Source organism: Monodon monoceros, unplaced genomic scaffold (genome assembly GCF_005190385.1).
Source record: "Monodon monoceros isolate NGI ecotype Baffin Bay Population unplaced genomic scaffold, NGI_Narwhal_1 Super_Scaffold_16, whole genome shotgun sequence".
NCBI lineage: Eukaryota > Metazoa > Chordata > Mammalia > Artiodactyla > Monodontidae > Monodon > Monodon monoceros.
The window spans coordinates 54693774-54718789 of NW_021703772.1; the positions used below are offsets into that span (position 1 = coordinate 54693774).

General features: G+C 39.3%; 1 protein-coding gene and 1 non-coding gene across 8 annotated transcripts in view; both read right to left on the bottom strand.

Annotated features, from left to right (window-relative positions):
* The window catches only part of OSBPL6 (oxysterol binding protein like 6), a 206845-nt gene that overhangs the window by 17480 nt on the left and 164349 nt on the right, over positions 1-25016 (bottom strand). For 6 of the 7 annotated variants that reach the window (XM_029225083.1, XM_029225080.1, XM_029225081.1 and 3 more), the window contains 4 exons: positions 17055-17220; positions 13205-13338; positions 5020-5127; positions 3207-3344 (listed from right to left, as the gene is read on the bottom strand). In XM_029225083.1, coding sequence (XP_029080916.1) covers positions 3207-3344; positions 5020-5127; positions 13205-13338; positions 17055-17220 — 546 coding nt within the window. Of the gene's footprint in view, positions 1-3206; positions 3345-5019; positions 5128-13204; positions 13339-17054; positions 17221-22625; positions 22701-25016 lie in introns of all 7 variants that reach the window. The other variant, XM_029225085.1, reaches the window with a different exon arrangement.
* Positions 16640-16783, bottom strand: LOC114897343. Its single transcript, XR_003794069.1, has one exon. It is a non-coding gene; the product is annotated as a small nucleolar RNA SNORA79 (small nucleolar RNA).

Genomic DNA, 25016 nt, shown 5'->3' on the forward strand with positions numbered 1-25016 from the left:
TTTTTCTAACTGCGACCAGGCATGCAGCATTGCAGAAACAAGTTTAAAAGGCAAGTTTAAAAGGCAAGGAAGTAGATCATTCTGGAAGTGAGAAGAACATTTTTTTTTAAAGAGATTGTGCATTCATTAAGTGAAGCACATAAAGATTTTTCTCTCAGTTATGGAAAATGTTAATGTAAGACAGCTAAGGCCCAGATGTTTCTCCGATTAATCATATGTAATGAGCTATAAGCCTTCTTTCCTTCATTCAGTTAGCAAATATTTACTGAGTTCCTGGTTCACCAGAATGTTCTAGTGCTGGGGACAGAGTGGTGAAATCTCTGCCCTCACTCTAGTGGGGGGAGACACACAATAAACATGCGAAATATATATTTTGTTGGATAGTGATAAGCATTATGGAAAAAAAATCAGAAGGGAAGAGGCATGTGCAAGGTCAGGGGTGAGGAGGAAATGGTAGCTCTACACTGTAGGTAGGGCATCCAGGGTAGGCTTCTCAGAAGGTGACTTTTGAGTAGACTGAAGTGAGTGAGCGATTTGACTGCGTGGCGCTGGAAGTGTTCAGCCAGGGTGGGCGGCAATGCAGAGGCCCAAGAGCCTTTGGCAGCTGTCATGCAGAATATGCAGTTGAGCCCATCCTGCAGCAGCTACTAGGATTCTCACATGTACAGTAAACCAACCAGGTGGGCTTGCCAAGTCTGTTGTCCAGAGACTCAAGGAGCCTTCTGGGGGCATCTCATCACAAGGGAACTTGGTAACTTGGGCAGATGAGGTTGCCTCAGGAACAAAGTCTTAGCCTAAGGGGAAGAACAACCTTGAGAACGTGGAGGTGCCTGTCACTTGGGTTTATCTCCTGGTCCAGCTTCTTCAAATACTTAAGACTGAGTGTTGTGATAAAGGGGAAAGATTTAAGCAAAACACAGACATTTTATGAAAACCTGTAAGATCCAGTCACAAAGAACAGATGTATAGCTTAGTTCTTTCCAGTGTGGGTTGTAGGAGAGAGTCACTTTCCTTATTTCAGCAACGGACAAGGGGTGTCTGGAGCAAATTGACAACTGCAGGAAGCACTCCATTGGCCTCTGGAGGGCACCAGAAGAAGAGAGGTTGCAAGAAGCTGCAGCTGAGAGCAGAGACCAGATTATGAGTCTTTGTACGATAGCTAAGGAGTTTATATTGGACACTGGGGAATAGGGACATCATCAGATTTGCATTTTGGAAAGATTAGCCAGGGTGCCCAGTGGAAAATGGATTCGAGGAGGCAATAAAGGAGGCAGGAAAACTAGTTATGGAGACTGACAGGGTAATTTAGGTGGGGAGCTGATGGAGGATTGAATTGCAGTAGCAGCAGTGAAGCTTTAGGAAAATGTATGTATCTGAGAGTATTTAGGTGACAGAAATTACAGAACCCGATGAGTAAATCAACATGGATGATGGGTGGTAGTGAAGGGAAATACTGAGGCAACTCAGGTATTTGATGTGAACAACTGGGGAGAAAAGCACTTAGAAAAGCAATATGAGAAGTATGGGTAAGTTTGAGTTTTTCCCCTTGGGGGGTGTGTGTGTGCATGTGTGTAAGGGGGCTGCGGATTAATTCACTTGGACATGCTGAATTAGACAGTCTGTGGAGCACCCAGGTGGCAATGTCTCACAGGCAGGTGGTTGGGTGGATCCTGAGCTGACTCTTGCTCTCTCTTTAGACCTGCTTTCTCCCTGAGCTGTAGACCTGAATATCCAACAGGTTGCCAGATAACTCCACTGGGAGGTCTGATAAACTCACAATGCCTTAAAGTGAGTATATCAACTCCACACGCCTCTGTCATCTACTACCTTGCCCCTTTATCGGCCACTTGGTCCACTCTTTCACGGGGGTAGCACCACCATCTTGCTTGGACTCATGCATGTAACCTGCTTCACATCCTCTTCATTTCTGCATTGCCAGTGGCTGGTGCAAGTGGCAACTGGGTGCCCAGTTGAATGTGACCCCAAGAACTAGAAATAGGGAAATTAGGTTGCTCTCATAGGGCTATGCTATAAACTTATCAGATGATGGGTCAAAGCCCAGATAATGTATAGTTAAGTTTGTCTGCCTGAATAAGGACAAAGAACTGGGTCAGCAATGGAAGCCCAGAAAAGGGAGAGTCAGAGAAAAAAATGTTGGTAGCATGTAGAACTAGCATTAAACTAGTTCTCTGTCTTGTGAATGGAAGTTTCTGTGAATCTTTTAATGTATGACTTGGAATCTGAGAGGCAAGTGCCTAGCTTGATGTGGTAACAAACTCAGTACCTGATACAAAATTCTGTTTTAGCTTTTCTCCATTAGAAAAGTGATGTGTTCACTCTTTCTATTTTCCACTTATTTTTCTTTCTAAAATCACTCATACTTCCAAACATCCAAAAAGAGCTACTACTAATTGTCAGCATTTTTCCTTTCAATCTATTTTCCATGCATATGGAAATAACACTTAGCAACTATTTCATCTCCTTTTTTGTAAAAATGCAGTACAGATTTGCAATCTCAAATGACAAAATTCTTAAACAACTGTGTGGGAAAGAGTTTTGGCTGCTTCTCCCATGCCAAAAAAGAAAAAAAAAAAAATTCTAAGTGTACTTGACTAAATTTCAGTAAAAGAATTTCTGCAACCTGACCAAGGAAGAGATTTCTTGTTTCCAAACCTTGTCAAGATTCACGGGCATGACAAGCAAGCCAATAAGCAAGCAAGCTTTTATGGTAGCCAGTGGTAACCTCCAAAAATGATAATTAGCCAACTAGATATATGCTAGACATTATCCTTCTAAGTTCAAATTCTTGTCTCTGGTAAAGATGTGTATGGATGTGTGTGTGTGTAGGTACAAACATGAATGGTAATTTTCTTATTTTCTCATGCTTAATGTATTTATTAGCTAGTCTCCTTCTATAAAGGAGTCTGTTATCAACTATTTGTTTACCCTGAAATATGAACTGTACAGGTAAGTCAGAATAAATCTTGATTCTTTCTTTTCATTCATCAAATTTGTGACTATTGAGTTGGTGCCCAGTGTTAAGGGCTCAGTAAATGGAAACCATATAGTTTGCATGCTTCTGGCTTTGCTACTATTTGGACATCTTACTATAATATTAAAAAAAAAAAAAAGTTCCACAGTCTTACTTTCTTTAACCGAAACTCATGGCCAGAAGCAGTTAGGGTTGATGCATCAAGGAACCTTACCTCATTCTCTGATGAGCTTGCAGAGAGGAGCACTTCTTGGGCATCGAAGAACTCAGAGACAGACTCCGACATGGAGAGGCGGCTCTCATTGGCTACTTGTTGTGACAGGGGGAGACTGACATGGATTTGCTCACCAGCCTGCAGAAGAGAAAAGCATATGGTGTAATCGTTTTCTTCCCTGTAAGAATGGCTATTTGTTCAAATGAGACCATGACGTACTAGCCAGATTTCTAGAAAAATTCATACTATATGTTAAAAAAGTAGTGACCACAGCTAATTTTCACTGGCAACTGAGTAATGACCACTGCATAAGTTTCCTTCCAATATGCCTAAAGAATCCAAAAGGTGCAGCTGAAAGGTGAGTTGATTTTAAATCTATGCTCAATTAATATTAAGTGGAATGTAACAGGTTGAGCCCCTATCAATACCCTGAACTGACTGTGGAGACAAGTTCCTTGTCACATGCTTAGGCTTGTCATTAACTAGCCATATTCTAACCAGTATACTACACCTCAAGCAGTATCTGTAGAAACCACTAGAGATATGCTAAGAAAACAGTCTAGAAGACTAATTTTTGAGATGGAATATATAAAAGTCATTTTCCAGTTTGATCATGAATTTTATCCAATGAAACATATGATTAGAGTATTGAACCTTATTTCAAATTGCATTTTTATTCAGTAAGTAATAAATATTGTTTTCAAGGATACAATTTAAGTTTCAATCAGAAAAATATGTAAGAGAACTAAAATATATATATTCTAGTACACATTTCAAGTTGCAAAGAAGATTCAAACTGAGATTGTTGACTAATTTTTGAATGACAAAATTTTAGAAATACCTCTAGATTCTGGGCAGTTGAGTAGGCATAAGTGTCATCAGAGATCACAGGACCCATGGAGGTGGATGGACGCGGGGTGGGTAACTTACATCAAAGAGAAGCTGTCTGGGGATGGTATTTCCTAAGCAGTTAGATGGCAGAACACTTGCACCCCCAGATTTCTAGAAAAATGTACATTTTTGGTGCAAATATGGCCTTAGTATTAGTTAAAACTCTCACCTTGTTACACGTATTACTGTTGAAAAGTATAAATTCTCATGGCTAAAAATAATAATTTTATAAAGGATTATAAACAGAATTATACACTCAAGTTTAGCCCAAATACTGAATGTTCTCCTATCCTCTAACCATGTCTTCAAAAATTCTTCTGAAAAATGGAGTAATAGCACCTACCTCAGAGAGTCGTTGGGGGTGTGAAATCAGATAACATGTATAAACTGGGTTAGCACAATGCCAAGCACATAGTAAGCATTCACTTGACACGCGTTAACCATTAATTATTAGCATCATCATCAGTAGGAGCTGTAGCAGCACTAATAGTAGTATCTTAGCAAGGTCAGGTGACTTCTCTTCTTAGATAGGACTTTTAAAACAAACCTTAAGCAAACTTTTATTTAGTACCTTCTCAGCTGAAAGAGTTTGCTTTCAACATTTCACGGGCCATTGATGATAAGAAATATTTCAAATGAAGAGTGAGAGAAAATTCACAAGCTGGAGTATACACAAACTAAATATTCAGTAGCATGAGATGAACACAGGAATAAATAAAAACAGACAACTGATCACCAATAATCAATGATGTCAAGCTCATGTACATCCTTCACTCCAAAGAACACTGAACTGTCAGCAACACAATATTTATGCTGGGAATCGTATCAGCAGTGAAAGAACTGTATAAAAATAAATAAAAAGAGGCAGTAGATTTAGGTGCTATAAAATAAGTATTCTACGTCTATTAAAAATGAGTCTTACCTCATCAGGGCTAGGAATAATATTTACACTGACAACCTGATCACAAATAACAGATTCTGAATGTATTCTGTTCAACCGACTCCTTAGTTCAGCATTCTGGTTGAGTGCCTTAAAATAACAAAAACCGCATATGTAATTTCAAGTTGTGAAGCAAGCATAAAGCAGAACAAGCACACAGGTACACTTTAGACAACAAAGTCTTATGATGTTCTTAGCTGAAACTTCTGGAGCCACCATAGGCCAGATCCCCCTGGTAAGAAGGAGATAAATGGCTCAGAATTAAGGCACTCATTTTTTTGCAATATAAGACTACTACTTAGTAGGTTAGTGGGTTGAAAGAGTTCATGGATTTCATAAAAATGATTCATGGAATTTTCTCTCCCTTACAGTCAGGTCCATTACACCCAAGCCCAGTCTACCACCACATATATATCACATTTTACACCCTAGGATAAAAATTATTGATTCTTTCCATTTTTTTTTTTTTGGTTTTAGTTTCTAAAATTTGGGAGTTGTTTCAAAACCAGATATCTTAAAAATTATTTGGAAATGTAGTGAACAATGAACTGGCTTTATTTTATATCTAGAGCTATATTTTAGAGCTATATTTTAGTCTGGTGAAAGAAAATAGTTGTCTTTCCACTTTCTAGGAGCACATAATTAATACCTGTGACAGTACCGCAGAAATAACTCAAACGTAGACCAAAGATGCCTTCCTTGAACAGTGTAAACATCGACAAGTATAATAAAGAACATATCACAAAAAGGAAACTAACTCCAAGCTACCTGCATCTCATGACTTTTAACACATCCTAAGTCAGCATCAGTAAAACACCATCTGCTACAACCCAGTTTAGAGGGTGGGGCAGGAAGAGAACAGCTTTACATAAGCATGGGCTCCCTAACAGGGGCCCTGTGGACAGAGGCACATGGAGCACATTAGTGCATGGGAACCTGTTCCATATACAGAAGACACATGTAGCTGACTGGATTACACCAAGTCTCAAGTAAAAGACCTTTGTGAGGACAAAGCCCAGTGAAAAGCTGGACAGCTCCTTTCCTTTCCATTAAAACCAGCAATTAGAAGATGGAAGTGAATGTTTCAAAGCGAAAGATAAATGTCAGCACTTACTGAAGAGCACATCTGCCCCAGGGAGTGATGATTCTGCTTTTCTTTGTAAAGAGTTGATGACTACAGTAAACCAATACATAGACAAATATAACAGCATAACTATAACTCTGTATCTATTAAATCACCCAGGATAAATTACACAGTGGCTAAACTTCACACTTGCACTGAGTGGTGCAGAATCCTTGGACATGGAGAACAGCCCCTCTCCCTTCATCCCAGCTTTTGCTTTTTAAGAAGAAAACTGTTCACTCACAGCTTTTGGCTTTTGTTTAAAGTCTTTAGAACCAGTTTGTAAAATATGTGTAAAACAGAACACACTTGGTCTTGTGGGCTGTCAAGTATTGATGGATTAAAGGTGGACACAGATCCTACAGTCATATTGCAGACAGGAGGAAATATGTGTCCAGTTCTCTGAGAAAACAGGGATGTGTTAGCGAGAAAAAAGGTGATTACGTTTTTAGTAAATAAACCATGTGCTTCCTAATACCTTTATATTCTGCAAAAGTGCTCAGGATCATTTTTCTTGGAGCAAAATCTCGAACACTTGAAATTTGAAAAAAAAATACTGTATCATTCATATTCTTTGTGACTACATATGCTTATTTGTTCTTTCATTATTTTTCTGTCCACAAGTGTACTGAAAGCTGTCTTAGTTATTGAAATAATTAGAACCAGATATATTTTGTTGTCTTGGAAGTAGGAGGCCTTGTTGTAGGTTGTTTGACGGTTTTAATTGCAGAAGCACATTCACGGCTTCAGGGTTTCACACAAACCTCAACTAAGGGTTCCTCCAGAGTGACTGCAACTTCTGTTGCCCCTGGAACAGAGTTAACAAAACAAACCCCACAAAAACTCAAGGGCAAGGATAAGTAATGTTTTTTTCAGAGGGTGGGAGTTTTACACACAAGTTTCCCATTTATAAGGAAACTTGGAGAATTGTTTGCTCTGGATGTTTAAGAAAGTTAAATTCCCATTTAAGCGCTCATCTCATCCAGTATTCATTAAATGTAATCTTGCCTACAGGTGTGTGTGAAGGCACACAAGGTGGCCTCTAGCTAATAATATCAATAGGAAATGAGCTGAAAATTAAAGGAATATTGTATTAATAATATATATGCAGTGGTAGAAAAACGTTGTTACGTGGCACAAAAAAGCGCGGAAATAAATACTATTGCAACTCTAGCAACCCCAAGGGCAGAGAGCGTAAGCAGATGTGGAGCATGCAACAGCCCATTTCTGTGTGTCTTGCCAGGACGGCTCCTCCTTTTGCCTCAATCACACAGACTATTTTGAAGTTGGCTACAACCAAGCGCCATGAGCGCTCTTAGGGAGTGCTCAGGACCACATTTGTTACTTCCCTCCCTGAAGCTCACCTATTTTCTCTACAACGATATTATGGAAACATCCTTGGGAACCTCGAGGTATACGGATATTTTCAGTGAAATGACACTATTGGTGATAATTAACATAGAAGAGCCCAGTTGATGGCAGAAACAATATACAGAATGCACCCGAGGAGTCTGTACAGTGGTGAAGCGAGGGAAAAGGAGGCACGTCGTCAGCCACTTGCACCAGCTCATGAGCAAGAAAAGCCATGGAAACTTGTGAGTAATAACATTGCTCCAGGAGTGGCAGACGGGGCCAAGGCCTAGCAGGCAGGAAGCAGCCTCAGGCTCAGGAACTGTGCCTAGATTCTTTAGGAAGTCTCACTACTTGCTTCCATAAGTGAGTTCAGGCCGAACTACAAACTCTCTGCAAAGTATACTCATTTCCCCACACCTCATGTCCCTCATACACACTCAAGCGTAATATATCCAAGAAACACATAATTCCTGACCCATCTATAAAAGAAGGCACCATCTTGAAGTTCTGAGCCAGAGTTAATTGCCCAAATCCTCACCTCCTTGGCTATTAACTACCATTCACCCTCCTAGGCAGACAATGGGTGAAAATTTACCCTAGACTGGGTGAGACTCTGGCATAGCATATGCATTTTACTGAATGGAACTGTGGGTTCTGGGAAGGACACACAGAAGCCTGAAGGCTGGAGAAGGATATGAAACATGGCAATATGGGATCACCAGAAGACTTAAACCCTTCAGATAAAAGCAAAACTGGTTGAAAAGGAGTGAGAATATGAGTATGGAAACTGTCAAAGCTAGAGCTATCAAGAACCTGGGTATCTCTTAAAAATCACCTTGTTTTTTATTAAAAAAATACTATTATAGTGTATTTGGAAAACACAAAAAAGTAGAAAAATATTTTAAAAAATTCATACCTTACTACCCAATCAACCAATTTCTGGTAGCTTGGTATATTTCTTTCTTTCTTTCTTTTTTAAAATTTATTTATTTAATTAATTTATTTTTGGCTGCATTGGGACTTCGTTGCTGCACGCGGGCTTTCTCTCTAGTTGCAGTGAGCGGGGGCTACTCTTTGTTGCAGTGCATGCGCTTCTCATTGCGGTGGCTTCTCTTGTTGGGGAGCACGGGGTCTAGGCGTGCGGACTTCAGTACTTGTGGCATGCAGGCTCAGTAGTTGTGGCTCATGGGCTCTAGAGCACAGGCTCAGTAGTTGTGGCACACGGGCTTAGTTGCTCCACGGCATGTGGGATCTTCCTGGACCAGGGCTTGAACCCGTGTCCCCTGCATTGGCAGGCGGATTCTTAACCACTGCGCCACCAGGGAAGCCTGGTAGCTTGGTATAGTTCTTTCTAGCTTTTTTTCTTATGCATTTTCCACATTATTTAACGGGAACATACTCTACATCCTGTGTCTGCCACTTATTCTTTGTACACAGATATTTATTTTATGTTTCAAACTCTTCACAAATGTGATTTTAATAACTGCGGAACAAGTGATTATTTTCTACTCTTGGGCACTTACGTTGTTACTGATTTTTATTAGGATAAATAATGCTGCCATGAACGTTTATGTGCATATAGGCTTTCTACATTTAGCATTAACCCCTTAGGTTATACATATCAGCCATGGACCAAAGGGTCAAAGGGTAAAATATTTTTAAGGCTTTTAATAAATATTGCCAAATTATGTCCAAAATGACATCAATTTAAAGTTACTGGATAGCTAAAAAAAAGATGTAAAGGATTCTATGAAGAATATCTTCATACACAACAAATTTGGCCAAGTCTCAGGGAACTCTGAAATTCAGGAACAAATACACTTAAAACATTTATCCCAACACAGAATACTTATTTTGGATGTATAAAATGTTGTAGACAGGAAGGATGGTAAACGCTATGACTGGGATCTTAATTATGCTGCTATGTGCCTTAAGCCAATGTTTTTGCTTACATTCCCAAACATACCACGTTTCACTGATTCTAATATGCACAATTCCTCAAACATTAACACCTCTGAAGCACTGGTCAGTTTAACTGACAGTTTTTTCCTTCTTAGTAATGCACAGAATGATGGCACATCTAACGGTGGACGCCGTACTGATTTAATGAAATTCAGTAACTCTAGACTGAGTACTGGGTCATATTCTGCTGCTCACATTTGTATGGACCCTACACCCAATGCATTTAGCACAAGCTGTGTACAAACTCTGGGGCCAGAAATCAAACTGGTAATAGTGACGGAGTGTAATGTATTGAGAACAGACTCAAGGAAAGTTGAATCTTTCCTTATAGTAATCTACGGTGCTGAGTTTACCATAGGCTTACTATATACTATTTGATTTTGGTGTTCAGTACATAAAATTATAGCTGCTGTGAAATAAGGTCATTTACAAAGGGATACATGCCACACAAAATACCTTGTCCTACAGGTGTAAATCCAACATCTATGCTGCCTTTCAGGTGTAAAAGTTTACTTTTAAAGTTTCATGGGGTAAAATAACAGAATTATGTACATTTTTGTATACGTATAGATCAGGGATGAAATATTACTTTAGAAGAGAAATTCATTATACTGTTCAGCCTTGCAAATTATTACATGCCCAAGGCAGGTAAAAATTTATGCTGAGCATGTAGTGAAGAATGCTAATTTTACTTATTGTATTATGCTATGTACCTTCTAAAAGGATGATGGAATTTGCCAAGTTGATATATTTAGAAGCTTTATTGAAAAGCTACATTTTAATCATCAGACGTTTATCAAATCAGACTTATGTCAAATAAAAAATAAGCTTTAAAAACGTAAGACTAATCTAAGAAGTTATTTAAACAGTCTCTCTCTCTCCTTCCCTTTCTGGGGGGAGACTTGAATTGGTAACTGTTCATTAAAAAAATATCTGGGTTTTAACTGATGATGCCTGAATAAGGATCAAAGATGTCTTTAGGCTACCTAAACTCACACTATAATGTGAAGTTATATTAACATAGAAACATATGTAGAACAGCTGTCTCAATGTACTCAAGCTATTTCATATCTTGTTCAATCCTTAGTGCTATATTTAAAGAGGCACAATGAAAACAACAGAATTAGCCAATCAGGATGGCTACATCAGCTAATTGTTTCCCATCTTCAATGTCTCCTAATCTGCTAGTTCCTTCCCTTCATGACACAAACAAACTTAGATGACTGCCAAATTCAAGGTTGACTTTCAGTCCATATATCATTTGCTGCTAAGTCAGACCCTGTTAACCTTTTTGTTCTTGAAATTATCAAAACTGTTTACCCTTGATCTCAATGATCATAGCTATCTAAATTTGTCAGCTGTTTACCCTGGGTTTCCATCAAAGGATCTTGGTTTTGTTTTTTTTTTTTTTCAGCTTGTCCTTTAAATACTAATGTTCTCTATGGCAGCTCCATTGGCCTCTTTTATTCTGACTGAAAACACAATTTATCAACATCTATAAATTCACCGATATACGGGGGTATCCACATCTTTCTGCCAGGGCCTCTCTCCTGAGCCCTAGAGCTCAGGAGGAAACGACCCACCCAATGGGAAGGTATGTACAGACACAAGGATGTGAACACAGCCAAGATGCTGTGATAACACAGAACTGGAAGCACTGAATTCTCTAGTGGACAGGGTATAACTATCTTTATAGTCCCAAATTATTTTCACATTTTTTTGAGTTCAAGAAAACGAAGTAAATATAACACGCCCCGCCCCTTGCAAATAATCCAACAAAAATCTATTGAGGCTCTAAGTCTAGATGCAAATACATGTTTAGACAAGAGAAGGAAACATTTAACCCAAAGCATGCAAGTTGATGTAATTTCACTTTTATCAGGTTGGTAACAGCTGCTGCTGTCTCCTGAGGTCCATCAAGGGCCAATTCTTCCACGAACCTGATCTCTGGGTCTGCTCACAGCTCAGGCATCTCTCATTTCTCTGAACACACAGAGCCCTAGAAATCTGCACCGCTCATGTGCCACTGGGAATGCACTACAGCATGGTCCATTTAATTGTTTCCTGAGTAAATACTGCTCATCTCAGTAGTCAGGTCATGAACTTCCTGGGAACATGGCCAGGGCTACTTTTAACTTGGTGTCCTATACCTTGCACTGTACCTAAAGTACAGTAGTTGAATGAAACACAATGAATGAATGAACAAATGAATGACTACTTTAAAATTTCTCTTCATCACCATTCCTAATCTCACCTGACCTCCCAAACTTAGATGTGTTTACTATTCTCTGTCTTACCAACAAGCAAATAAAAGCAAGCAGGTGGGAAACAAGCATATTTTCTTATTTTTCTTAGTACAAGCTTATCTCATACCCCTAAGACTTCAATCCTTAATACATCTGAAGAAAAACACTGCAACATGTAGGGGGACAACAGTGTATTTGACACATTTACAAGATGACATACAAGATGTTTACTAACCATTATTTTGATCTTTCTGATTCATGATCCTTTCAGGATCACGATTCAGAAGATCGATTAACATGGACTAGGTGTTCAACAGATACATGACATAAGATCAGTACAGGGCAACCGTTCAAGTGTGCATGTGAAGGAAGCCCTCTGAAGACTGGAACACAGTTGCCACTTTGAATGCTCAGGCTCTCGAGTTCCCTAGTTTTGCACTGGAAGCAGCATATGCACCTCAACTGACAGTATTAGATGGCAAACAGCAGAAAGTGTGGCCCAGAAAACAGCATTCAATAACGTGAAACTTAACGCTGAAAAGAAGCTGACAGGTCAGGTACATAAAACATGGTGAGACCAGTTTAAGTCTAATTTTCAGGAACTGAGGGAAACTCTTCAAGCAGGAGCTGATCCACATGGAAAACCACTTACCCAGGATTTGCTTGCTCCTTCGCTCTGATCCAAGGCACCAGGAAGTGAACAATATTTTATATAAACACTGAGTTCTCACACAAAATCAATAACAACATTGAAGTCTCAAAGGAAGTTTTAAAGGTTAATTTATAGACTAAATGAAAATATTTCAGAGGAAGTGCTCAGTGTAAGAAAGCATAAGGGCAGTTTTAAAGGATTTTTAACAGAGATTTCAACCTTGAAATACACAGGGACTTGATTAGTATTAATAAGATCAATATAATATATATTGAGTAATATTTATTATAGTGTAAAATATATACTGAAATATATATAAGAGTCTAGCCTCAGGGAGCATAACTTAGGAAGAAAATCCTAAGAGTGTAAATCAGAATAGAAAAAATAGGTAATAGTTATCAGTAATTTTCAACAGATTAAAATGTAAGTGGGAAAAAATAGTAAGTGTGGAAGATCTGGTAGATTTTGTCTATTTGACATTGGATCAAACATATTCTGGAACATAACTGTTTAAATGTGTATGTAAATCATGTATAAATGCACGATTTTTTTTTTTTTTAAACCAGGGACTGCCTTATAATGACTACAGAGAGGCATTAAAAGTATTCAATCAGCCAAAATAGTAATTATGTTTGCAAGCAAGTTTGGTTGATTTTCACTCTTACCTTGATATTGTTTGGAAGAAAAGTAATAAAATGTAATATTGACACTGCAATGTCTTGGGAGAATTTCAGATGATGTGCCATCCCCATGATGGATTGCCTCCACCCCCATCTTTGGCTTATAGGGTTAGGAATGTATTATGAGAGTGAAAGAAACACTCTCATTTACCTGAGACAGTGACTGTCGGAGCCGTGCCATCTGCGTGCTGTGGCCTGTATTGTGATCCTGCTCAGAAACCATCTGTTTAAGCTTCTCCTTCTCTATAGCTATGCTATTAAACGCTGACTTCAAAAGAGAATGCACTGTGTGGGGAGAAAAGTAAGAAACAAAGATCAAATGGATCCAGAAAGAATATACAAAATTATAAACTTCTCAGTACTTTGACTCATGCACAGATATTTTCTGGAAAGTTTATGTTACAGTCTAATTGAAAGTCAGCCATAAAATGGAATCTACCAGAATATCTATACACAAAACAAATATAGGAATGGTAATTAATCAGGATGAAAGTTTTAGCATTTCAAACCAGATAAGCCAACAAAGACCTGGAAGCAGTATATAAAATTATCAATTTTTAAATTTCAATAGTTAGAAACTAAACTATAATTCCTAGAAGGAAAAGGGAACAAGTTTTACTCTGCTATATTTGAAGGCAATATTTGAGCAGTTCTGTGTACAATGAAGCCTCATGCAAATCATTTAGAACTATCAAAAATTATTTCCCCAAAGTGTGCACCCAAACAAGAGCATTTTATGAGTCCTGCCAATATAAATAAGACAGCTGTTTTAGAAGTTCTAACTAGTTCTCTTTGGGGTAGGAAATGATTTGGTCTTAAGAACAGCACTTGCATTACTTTCTCAGCCAAGAACATCATGATAACAGAAGTGTTTTTAAAGAGTACAAATTTCCAGTTATAAGATGAATAAGTTCTTGGGATCTAATGTACAGTATAGTGTTATAGTTAATAGTACTGTATTATTTACATGACAGTTGCTAAGAGAGTAGATCTTAAATGTTCTCACCACAAAAAAGAAATGGTGGGACTTCCCTGGTGGCGCAGTGGTGAAGACTCCACACTCCCAATGCAGGGGGCCCAAGTTCAATCCCTAGTCAGGGAACTAGATCCCACATGCATGCCGCAACTTAGGAGCCCACCTGCCGCAACTAAGGAGCCAGCAAGCCGTAACTAAGGAGCCCACGTGCTGCAACTAAGCAGCCAGTGAGTCATAACTAAGGAGCCTGCGGGCTGCAACTAAGGAACCTGCCTGCTGCAACAAAGACCCAGCACAACCAAATAAATATTAAAAAAAAAAAGAAATGGTATGGTGTTAGCTATCACAATTATTTTCAGTATATAAGTGTATCAAATCAACACGTATACCTTGAACTTATACAATATTACATGTCAATTATATCTCAATAGAGCTGGCAATAAAATAAAACAAAATAAAAGCAACAATAAAAACAACCTCCACCACCATTTCTGCATACCTAACAACATACATTGGTAAAAATTCAAGGCAGTCTTTAATTCTGAAACACAAAAAGTTGAATTTCCAACTCCTATCTTTACAATAACGGTTTCTATAAAATGCAAAGTCTTCTAAAATAGGGATTTCCTTATAAGAGAAAGGATTTTTTTAAAGAAGTGGAAAAATTTAGCATAAAACAGTGGCCTGAATTAAAGGGGAAAAATGGTGAGATCATAAGGGACTCACAATCTATTGATTTATGTGCTACATTCTAGTTATCAATTTTAAGGTAATAACTTGATAGCTGAAATATGTTAACCCAACTGGCAGCTCTAAAAGCGGACTCTCACTCTTTCAAAATCCATAATTCTTCCTAAAGAGTTCATTCAATAGTCATAGAAAAGCCCCTGCTTTTTTTTCTAGCACAACTGAAAAGAAAACATGTTGTTTCAACAAAGGCTTTAAAATTCTGTTGAAACTTGGATTTCCCGAAAGCCTCCGGATTGCAACCAAATACACAAAGCTTTCCCAGGGCTACCTTCAAATTTACCCATCTTCCTTTAGAAGATGTGCTATAGTTAATTCACACATTTGCTGTCTCATTTTACCTGCTGCTATAACCTCACATTAGAAGTAAAAGCTACTGGCTTTCCTGGCCATAAATCTATGCTGTTACATAAACAAAATAACATTGCTCTAATCTAATGACATGATTAGCATCCAGCTAAGACATGCAATAAAAATGTGAAAGGAGTAAAACAGGAGGTGAAAGAGAGGTAGCCTTACAGAATCTCAACTGAAAAATCTATAGAGAAAAAAGGTGGGGGAGATGATATAGTTTAATTGCTTCAGGATAGTGGAATTAAAGAAATCTCTGCTAGCACATCTTTGCTGATGGTTTAAGACTATAGGGCTTCCCTGGTGGCACAGTGGTTGGGAGTCCACCTGCCGATGCAGGGGACACGGGTCTAGGAAGATCCTGCATGCCGCGGAGCGGCTGGGCCCGTGAGCCATAGCCGCTGAGCCTGCACGTCCAGAGCCTGTGCTCCGCAACGGGAGAGGCCACAACAGTGAGAGGCCCTAGTACCGCCAAAAAAAAAAAAAAAAAAAAAAAAAAAAAAGGAGACTATACATTTTTGCCGACTTCAGCATTCCCAGAGATGTCCTCAGTGTGTGCCCCTTCTTTCCTGAGTCACTAGGCTCTTGAGTATCATGGGGGGTACTTGAGATGTTCCATTTAACACACATTTTCAAGAATATTTTATAACCTATTACCAGCGGGCCCAGAGGAAATAAATGTGATTGATTCATAATAAGATGTTAGTGACTGAAAACAACATAATATGTATCTTTCTCCAAGAGACTGGGAAGGTACTATCATAAGGCACACACACACACAAAGTTTCAGTGGCTGAAATTTAAATACTACAGCAATAAGGGGAGGGAGTTAATTTGGGAGCTGAGGCTCTTCTTGGTAAACACAGACAAGACTGCCCAATCCACCTACACTCCACTCTCCTGCTTCTTATTTATTATACTCTTACTCTCTGTGCCTGATGACAGCAATTGAACTTCTGTAACATGCCTATTGAAAACTTAACATCAAAAAGGAGACTCCAAGGTGGGGTGGACTTCTGCTCCCCTCAAATCTGGACTGGCCTGTGAAGCTCTGACCACTGTAGAGTGCAGTGAAGGGACAGTGCTTCAGGTCCAGAGCTGGCTGCTTCCATTCCAATCCACTCCATTCTTTTGGAGCCCTGAGCTGCCATGGAGAGGGAGAAGGAGAGGGACAGAGTTGTGTGCAGCCTCCCAGCGGGACAACCAAAGTGCTAGTGAAGACACCTTGAGCAATTCAGCCCAGCTTCCAGCTGAATACTGTTGAGGGAGCCCAACCAATGCCACGTGGCACAGAAGAACTGCTTAGCTGAGCCTTCTTGAATTCCTTACCCACAAACTGTAAAGTAAAACTTATTATGTCGTTTAATAAAAAAAGAGTTTCAAACAGAATCTGTTTCTTTTCTTTTTTTCCCTAGCTAAGGCTAACTCACAAGTATGTATTAAATGATGAAAAACAGTTGTTGAGTAGTAGCGTCTGCTGACCTGCCTAGGACAATGCCTTTTTCTCCCCCTAAGTGTTTCATTCCGCAAATTTCAGAGAATAAATAGATAATCCCATTATCCTAATATTCTCTGAGTGAAGAAAATCAAATTTTAATTTATGATGACCTACAATCCTAGTGCCAGGCCTGAAGGCAATAGGAAGAACAGTCATCAAAGGTTAACACCCTTTTTGTCTTTCTGCCTTTCTGCCTTTTCTCACCCTCAATGCTACTTTCTTTACTCAGTCAAAACTGTAACCCTATGATGTGTGTTCTCCCAGGAGGCGGGCATCATATCCTACTGCATTTTGTTTATAGAACTGCAATAAATACATAAACCATTTGACCTTTCTACCATGACCACCTAAACAAGGATAAGAGAATAAATGGCAACTTCCCATCAAGAAAGAGAGCTTCTCTCAAGGGCACACTATATTTATTGTTACCTTTCTGTGCGATTAGACAAAATTCTTCTTGAAGCTTTGTGTAATCCATTGAACTTTCCAGAGGGTCTGCGAGGTGGCTAGGGGGAGTCTGAAGTTCAATATCGGCACAAAGGTTGGGGTTGGAGGAATGCAAGCGAACCGGGGACATGGTAGCACTGAAAGGAACCTGAAAGGGGAGGACACAAATCAGTAGAGAGCAACAGCACATTGTTCCACCCTCTCTTACATAGAAAAGATCTCTTCCAGTCTCCAGAATAATAGATTCCTCTCTGAGGACACACTCGGAGACAGTACTCATTTATTCTGCAGGTGGCTGGGTAGGAAGGAGTCTCTTCCCATAGTTGATTTAGTACTGCCACTGACTCACGGGCTTTTCACTGTCACAGGGAGAGATGATTACACAATGACAGGAAGAACAGGCACAATCCCAGATAAGCTTCAGCTCTGAACCCACAGAAACAGTGCTGGCAGAAAGCAGTCTGAACTGTGACGTGGCTGACCTTCTCTCACAAAGTCTGGGTACTCAAGTCAGAGCACTTTTTGTGCCTACTTCTTTCTGAGCCTGGAGCAGGAATTTACTGAACAGGTAAAAATTCACGAGGCGCGTATACAGAAAGATTCACTTGCTCCATTGCCATTAGATAAAACATAAGTAAGTTTAATACTAAATATAATAATGGCTTAAAGGGACTCACAATTAAATTTGAAATTGATTTATCAAGATGTATTTGTAAATGAAATGTAAGTTACTGCAGTTTACCTTTGTATGTTACATAAACATGGCTTATGAACTGGCCAATATTGAAAAGCATTAAGTAAAAAAAGTCATATTCCTATAGATTTTCCCAAATGGCTAGAGGTACTTCCTTGCCCAGGCTGGATCTGGGCTAGGCTTCTGATGGGTGGAGGCAAAGCACCTTTCCCTCTCCTTCTAGAAGGTTCTACCTGACCATTACAAATGCTGTCAGCCAAACACTCTTGGAAAATGAGAATACCAATTCCTCTTATAAATCAGATTACCAGTAACCTCCCCTAATTCTTACCACACAGATATGCATTCAATTATCTTCAAGAATCAGACTCTCAGACTCCTCCACAAGCTGAATTTTGTATAAATTAAAAGATAATTCACATCCTCTACCTAACAGAAAATATGCTGTAGGAGGAAGGAACCAATATCTTGTCTGATGTACATGTATGTCAGAACCACTTCCTTTTTTCATTGTTTTATTTAGCTTTAAACCTCATGATAGAAAAAGAGGGGAGGGAGGGACCCTGCAAGCATGTGCCTGTGCACGGAGGATACAGGGATGGAGGAGATGGAGAGACCCCAAAAATCTAGCCTGAGCTGCAGTTGGTGGGTCTGGGTGAGGGCAGTTGAGACTGGAGAGGGTCCTTAGGATGTAGCTTTGTCTTGGCAAGGAGTTATTTATCTCAAAAGATATCCAAGGCTTACTGGGAAAGAAAGTGGGCATGAAGCTTTCTCCCCAGTTCTGCTAAGCTAAGCATGTCAATATATGATCTGTGAAGAATCTGGTATCTGGAGTCATCAAAGTAACTCTTCCTCATCCCCCAAGGGGACCTTGGCTACACTGGGCTGGGAGGTGTCAACAGCTTGTTTATCTCATCAGGATCTGAATTCCTGGCTATTCCAGAGAAGAGACACAAAAGTGGCAGATAAGCCATTTGAGAAAATGGAGTCCTTGGGTTCAGTAATTTGCTGGAATCCTATCCAGGCAACTTTGTGACAGTAATGACTGAGGTTTTTTAGGATATCCATAAGGGAATGGGGTTTATGTGAAAGAATATTTAAAGACAGATAAAGAAAATTTCTGTCCTTGCCTGTGGTGATGCTAAATCTAGAAAGGGCAGTCAGCCCAAGGCCCTCTAGGAGGGACAGAGAGAATCCATGGAAAGGGTGGTGATGAGAAGGTCATGGGCAGAGACTGTGACTTGAGGAAATGGATAGACCAAGGAGTTTGCAGATTTAAGGATATGGTTTCAGGATGCAATGGACTAGAAGAGCATTTGAGAAAAAGGAATGTGCGTGTTCGGTGGTGGGGAATGAAATGTGTTGAGGATCAACAAAAGGGTTTTATCTGCACTCAGGTGCCCTCAACGCTCCGAGGAGGGGCATGGCGTAGGAGAGGGGTCTCCTCCCTTGAGTGGATAGGGAGGCTGGGGGAGCAGTAGTGATGGGAGGCCAGGGTGTAGTGGAGGCCCAGAGAGTCCAGTGAGGACCCAGACTTGTTCCTGAGATAATGGGCTCTTTATTAAAAGTTGGAATCAGACACTGAGAAGAAAAACATGTTACAAATTTATATTTTGAACATAATGGAAGTTTAAATTGACAATTAAAACGGTAAAAATGATTTTGTATATAATCCACAGGGAAAGGGACTTGGAATGCTCTATTCAAACTGCAATCAAACAGTTCCCTGGGACATTGAAAACTAATATTTATATACTTCTGACTGAAAATGTTTATACTGATTTTTTTTTTTTTGGTTAAAAGAAGTATGTGGAATGGATCATTTTAATTGAAAAATTCATGAAATGAAACTGAAAATACAAATTGAGATGTATTAATCTAACTCTAACTGAATATCTCTTCAGCCTGGGGGCTTATTTACTCAGTTTTTTTTTCATCAATGTGAGTATTATGGGATTTGAAATTTTAAACGGTAACTAGGTTCTCTGTCAGTGATGGCTGGAGTGGGGCTGTCTACAGCTCTCAATATTTGTATGTGAGAAACCTCAATGCTGGAAATGCAACTTCACATCCTCCTTAGGAAAGAAATCCAAGGCTTCCTTGAAATCCTGTGACAGGGAGGAAGCCTGGTCCTGGAATATTCTGGTACCAGTAACTGCAGTTTGGAAGGGGGCTGTTAGGAGACGCTTTTATCACCTGTCTATAAAGAAGCCAAAAGAGAAACAGATTGACAGTGGACTGGCACTGAAATTTAGCAGTGGTAAACATGAACAAAAAAGAGAACACACAACAGCAAGTCTAAGGAAGATATTGAGCATACACAACTCACGGAGCCAATATGAAAACTCACCTGCTACTGGTACTGTGCATCACACGTACAGGGATGCTAGTGTGGGGTACTGATTGCACTGGGACTCTTGGGGAGGGGCCAGCGTTTCTCCTTTCCAACCCCCTATTCTGTTGGGCCTGCCTGATGGTGCAAGTGGACCATTATGGATGCTAGTGCTAAGAATCAACAAGAATAAATCTCTGAAACATCCTGGGTGTACTTGTCTTTGGGAGCAATCTCAGCTGCCCTACACACCTAAGTGGGCAAGGAGAACAAGTAGCTGGAGTCATTTGGAAGAATTCCAGACAAAAGGCAACTAGCAGGATAGGACAGACTCCAAATGTGTGGGCTAACTTTACTGTTGGGAAGAGGAAAGGCAGGGAATTAAGGGGAACCACTGCACTAAAAGAAACAGGAGGGCTGAGTCACCAGCGACAGGTCACTGCGATGTGGGCAAGGGGGCTGAGGGAGCCAGCGGAAGGTCCTGCTAGATGTTGTCCTGCTCTGGTATGGAGTTAAAAGCTATAGATCCTAGAGGGTTTAGAGTAACCACGCCCTCTAGTTATTCCTGAATACATGACTAAATGCTGCCAGCTTCATTCATTAGATGCTCTAAGTTATCCTTAACCTCTGTGGTCACAGCTACCCTGGAGGAGATGAGCATTAATACCTCCATCTTTCAAAAGCTTTTTCTCTTGTACTCCCAACTAAAAAAAAAAAAAAAATCAACCTATTCAAATAGGTTCTAATCTCAGCTTTATTATATTCACTATATGTATCTGCAATCAAAAAATGAACACAGTAGAAACACAATCACTTCCCTGCATGCCATCTTAGAAGTACATTATTTAAGGAAACATTTGTATTTTCATAAAATGACTGACCCTCCCTTTCCATACTGAGATATTGTTCTCTCTCTAATAATCATTTGGATTTCTGAATTTTGTAAATGAAAGGTTACATTTAAGAATTTAAAAATTGACTTTACATGGATTTATTGTCAGAATCTGTTACCATGTCAGTATCAGACACTTTTTTCATCTGTATTTGAATACGTGCATAAGATAGACATTAACCATGAAATCAATTTCAAAAATTTGTTTGTTCAAGTGTTCACAAAACTGTGAGTTTAAGAGTCAGTCCCTGGGGCTTCCCTGGTGGCGCAGTGGTTAAGAGTCCGCCTGCCAATGCAGGGGACGCGGGTTCGTGCCCCGGTCCGGGAAGATCCCACATGCCACGGAGCAGCTGGGCCCGTGAGCCATGGCCGCTGAGCCTGCGCGTCCGGAGCCTGTGCTCCGCAACGGGAGAGGCCACAACAGTGAGACGTCCGTGTACCGCAAAAAAAAAAGAGTCAGTCCGTAATAAATTCCATGTCACTTGTTCATTTCATAATCAAAATTATTTCTGTCTCTCAAACAAACCAGCTGAGTACCCAGATATAAATCAAGAGTCAGTCATGAGTTATAAAGTAGAAAACCAACAATCCATACACCAGTATCCATTCTCCTACAGTGCAACCAAAATCTTTTCATATTTTTCAGCAATTCTAGTCTTAAAATACATTCCACCAGCAGCAAGAGCAACACTATGATAATTCAGGAAATCTTACGTAATAGCCAAAAAATTAATGTTTGCCATGAACTCAGTATTCTGTATATAAAAAGTTGATAGGATGTCATGATTAAACAAATATTATGATTTATTTTTATCCAGCATAAGGTTCTTGGTTTACATATTCTATTTTATATTCCACGTGGCAGTTCACTATTCTAAGCACCTTCTATTCAATTTTAAGTTATTTGCCTTATATATCTCAATACTCCCTCTATCCTCCTAACATCCACCCTATCTTCTCTTTAAAAAAAAAAAAGCAAAACCAACATCTAGATGTGAATTAAACACCATTTAACTCTGTGGTTCTCTCCTTTCCACACTATATTTTCTGATTTCCAGCTCAATATTCTTTCCAGAAAACAACTTTCCTTTGCTAAGTGTAAGTTTGGGTAGCTGCTGAGAGATGATATCAAAATTCACCTTTTCTTACCCTCTCATTTCTTTATTCTCACATCCTTTTCAAATAGTCACATTGCTACCAAAAAAGCACAATTTATGTCTGTAGTAACATGGCTTTTCTTAGAAAAACAGAAATCAGTTAGCAACGGTTCCAATATCAGTATGGCAAAAAAAACAAATAAAAAACCAAAAAGAAAAACCCCCAAACCCACACCGTTTCAGGAAATCGCCCACACACTCCGTTTTGCATCCTTGAATTTAAACTGTTTCTCACACTGAGAGTAGAAGTAGAGATCTGGATCCCATGATAGTTTTCCATTGCAAACCCAAACACCTGTGTGCGAGGCCGGCAGTGCAAAGACAGCCAGAGAACATGTGAGAACTCCGCCAACAAAGGAGAGGGCTGTGCTTGATGCCATCGCACACGAGTGGCACCATTAGAACGTGGGGCAGGGTGACACTAGTACACAGTTTCTCATTCTCATTAAACATCCACTTGAGATTGAAATCCACTCACTGTTGTAGCCACTGCTGCTGCTAGCCTCTGCCGGCGCCGAGTTGTGCTGAACTGGCCCTTCGAAGATGGCCCTTCCTGACAGTGAATGAGAGAAGAGGAGGGAGGAGAAAACATGGGATGGGGGAGGGAGAAGACAAGATATGGGAGGATGAAAGATAATCAGACAAGGGAGAGGGAGAATTTTTAACTGAAAGTTGACTTTTGCTAAATCTTAGCATTGAAAATAGCTTGGAGGGGCAGTCATAGTGTGAGAAAAGTTTATTGTTCTCATGGTAGAACACCCAAACACTTAAATCTATTTGCTGAATATAACCCCTACCCCAAAAGGAGATGGAAAGTTATGAAGTGATGAAGAGCTTATGATTTCAAGGTAAAATAAATGTACGTCTTGTTTTTTCATGCAATGTCATGTTCTACGAAGCCAAAAGGCATTCAGTAGATTGAAGCAAAAAAAAAAAATGAGTTCAGGGAAAAGTGACTAAATAAATAATGTGCAAAGGCTAAAGCAAACAGGTTGTAATGAGAGGCTCCTGTTGGTCAGGAAGAATTTTTTGTTTCTTGCTGGGAGGAAAAAGTAAGGGGAAGGATACCAGGAATCCTCAACTCCCTATGTTTTCTCCTACTATAAAGGTCTCTGGGATTCAATACTAAGAATTATATTGATTTTCGGGTTGAAAAATTTTCCAAGAAGGAAGCCAGTCCCCATAATATAGGAGAGTAATCTCAACGTCCTCAGTGTGCTGGGATAACACCTATAAAAATCGGCTATGAAAATCTGAAAGTATAGGCTTCATTTAGTGATGTGCAACTATGCATAAACCAGTAGAAGAATCTTACAGCTTGCTTTCTTTCCTTCTTTCTTTCTTTCTTTTCTTTCTTCTCTTTTTGGTGGACACGATAAAGGGTAATAACACTGCCTTCTAATCAACTCAACTTTGCTGCATTTGACAGACCCTGACTCTTCAAGGTTGTGAGCAATAAATTCAGTTCCAATTAGCTGAAATGTTCTCAGAGTCACCTAACAGTCAGACTGAGAAAAAACCCAGCATGGCTGTGTAAGTCTTTTTGGAATAACAGAAAAATATTTTAAATTCTTATATCTCCAATTCTCTTTAATTTTCCAAATTATATTCACATTTCTCTCAATCGCCATAAATCTTCTGTGTACGTATATGTTTATTAAACACAAACACACACACATAATCTGCTCCAGACAAAACATTTCCTATACAAAATTCCTTTATGCCTACTGTAATAAAAAAAAAAGGAGAAAGAATATATTTTTACTCTTCAGTGTAATTTGAGCATCTGTGAGATCTAGGATAGCTGCACATGAATGACATCAGATCATTTATCTGCCACCCCATACCTCCTACTATTCCTTATTCTCTGCAATATCTACGGATCTAGTATTTAATGCATGCTATTAGCAACACAGGAAATGTAACAGCAATCTCTTCTACAGCAACCCTTATAAAACCATTCTCTTCTTGCCCTCCTCTACCTCATTTAAAACACAACCAAACTGTTTTACTGCATGATGATGATACTGAGATTTTTATGAGAATGAGAAATTTGAGCTTTGGGACACAGGAAGTATTTTTTCTAACAGGTAATTCCACAGAGACGTCTAGGACAACTATTGCCTCCAATGAATTACACAATGGATTCTTGAGCTAGCTTCCCAGTGGCTTCAAGGAGAAATATGGTCCAAATTTTAACATTCACATTCACATCAATAGCACAATCTAACTTACCTAAGAATAAGCAATCAAACATCCAGTATAACATGTTCTTCATTTTTACTTTCCTAAGGTCAATTTTTAAAATGATTTATTTTATAATTATTTCAAAAATTACAACTACTACAGAACGCTGCATACAAGCTTCAGTAAAACAAGATCCATAACAACAATAGCAGGAACAATAACCACCACCACCACCAGGCAGTCTAGGTTCCTGCATAAATGTCTGGTGGACTAGAAGTTCCAGATGATAGAGGGGATGAAAAATGAGCCACTCACAACAAAAAATCTCTCAAGTTGGCCACAACAATGAAGAAAGTGGTTCAAGTAGTGAGATGATTAAGGGCTCAAAACAAATACCTGGTATCATGAGATGGGATTCTAATGGTCAAGAAACATTTAAAACAGGAGGGAAAAACCTGTGTATTAGGGTGGGAGAAAGTGGTGGGTATGTTTAATCCACTACAGTAAAAATAAATGCTATGACTTTCTGTAGGTAAAACACTGATGACTAATGACATTCATATTAGTCATAGTCATCCCTGGCTGATTTTAAGATTCCCCAGTCAGGTGTGCATGGTGAAGAAACTTCCAAGTAACTTCTCAGTGATAGAGAATGAGCATCCTGAGGGATCCTGGAAGGCCT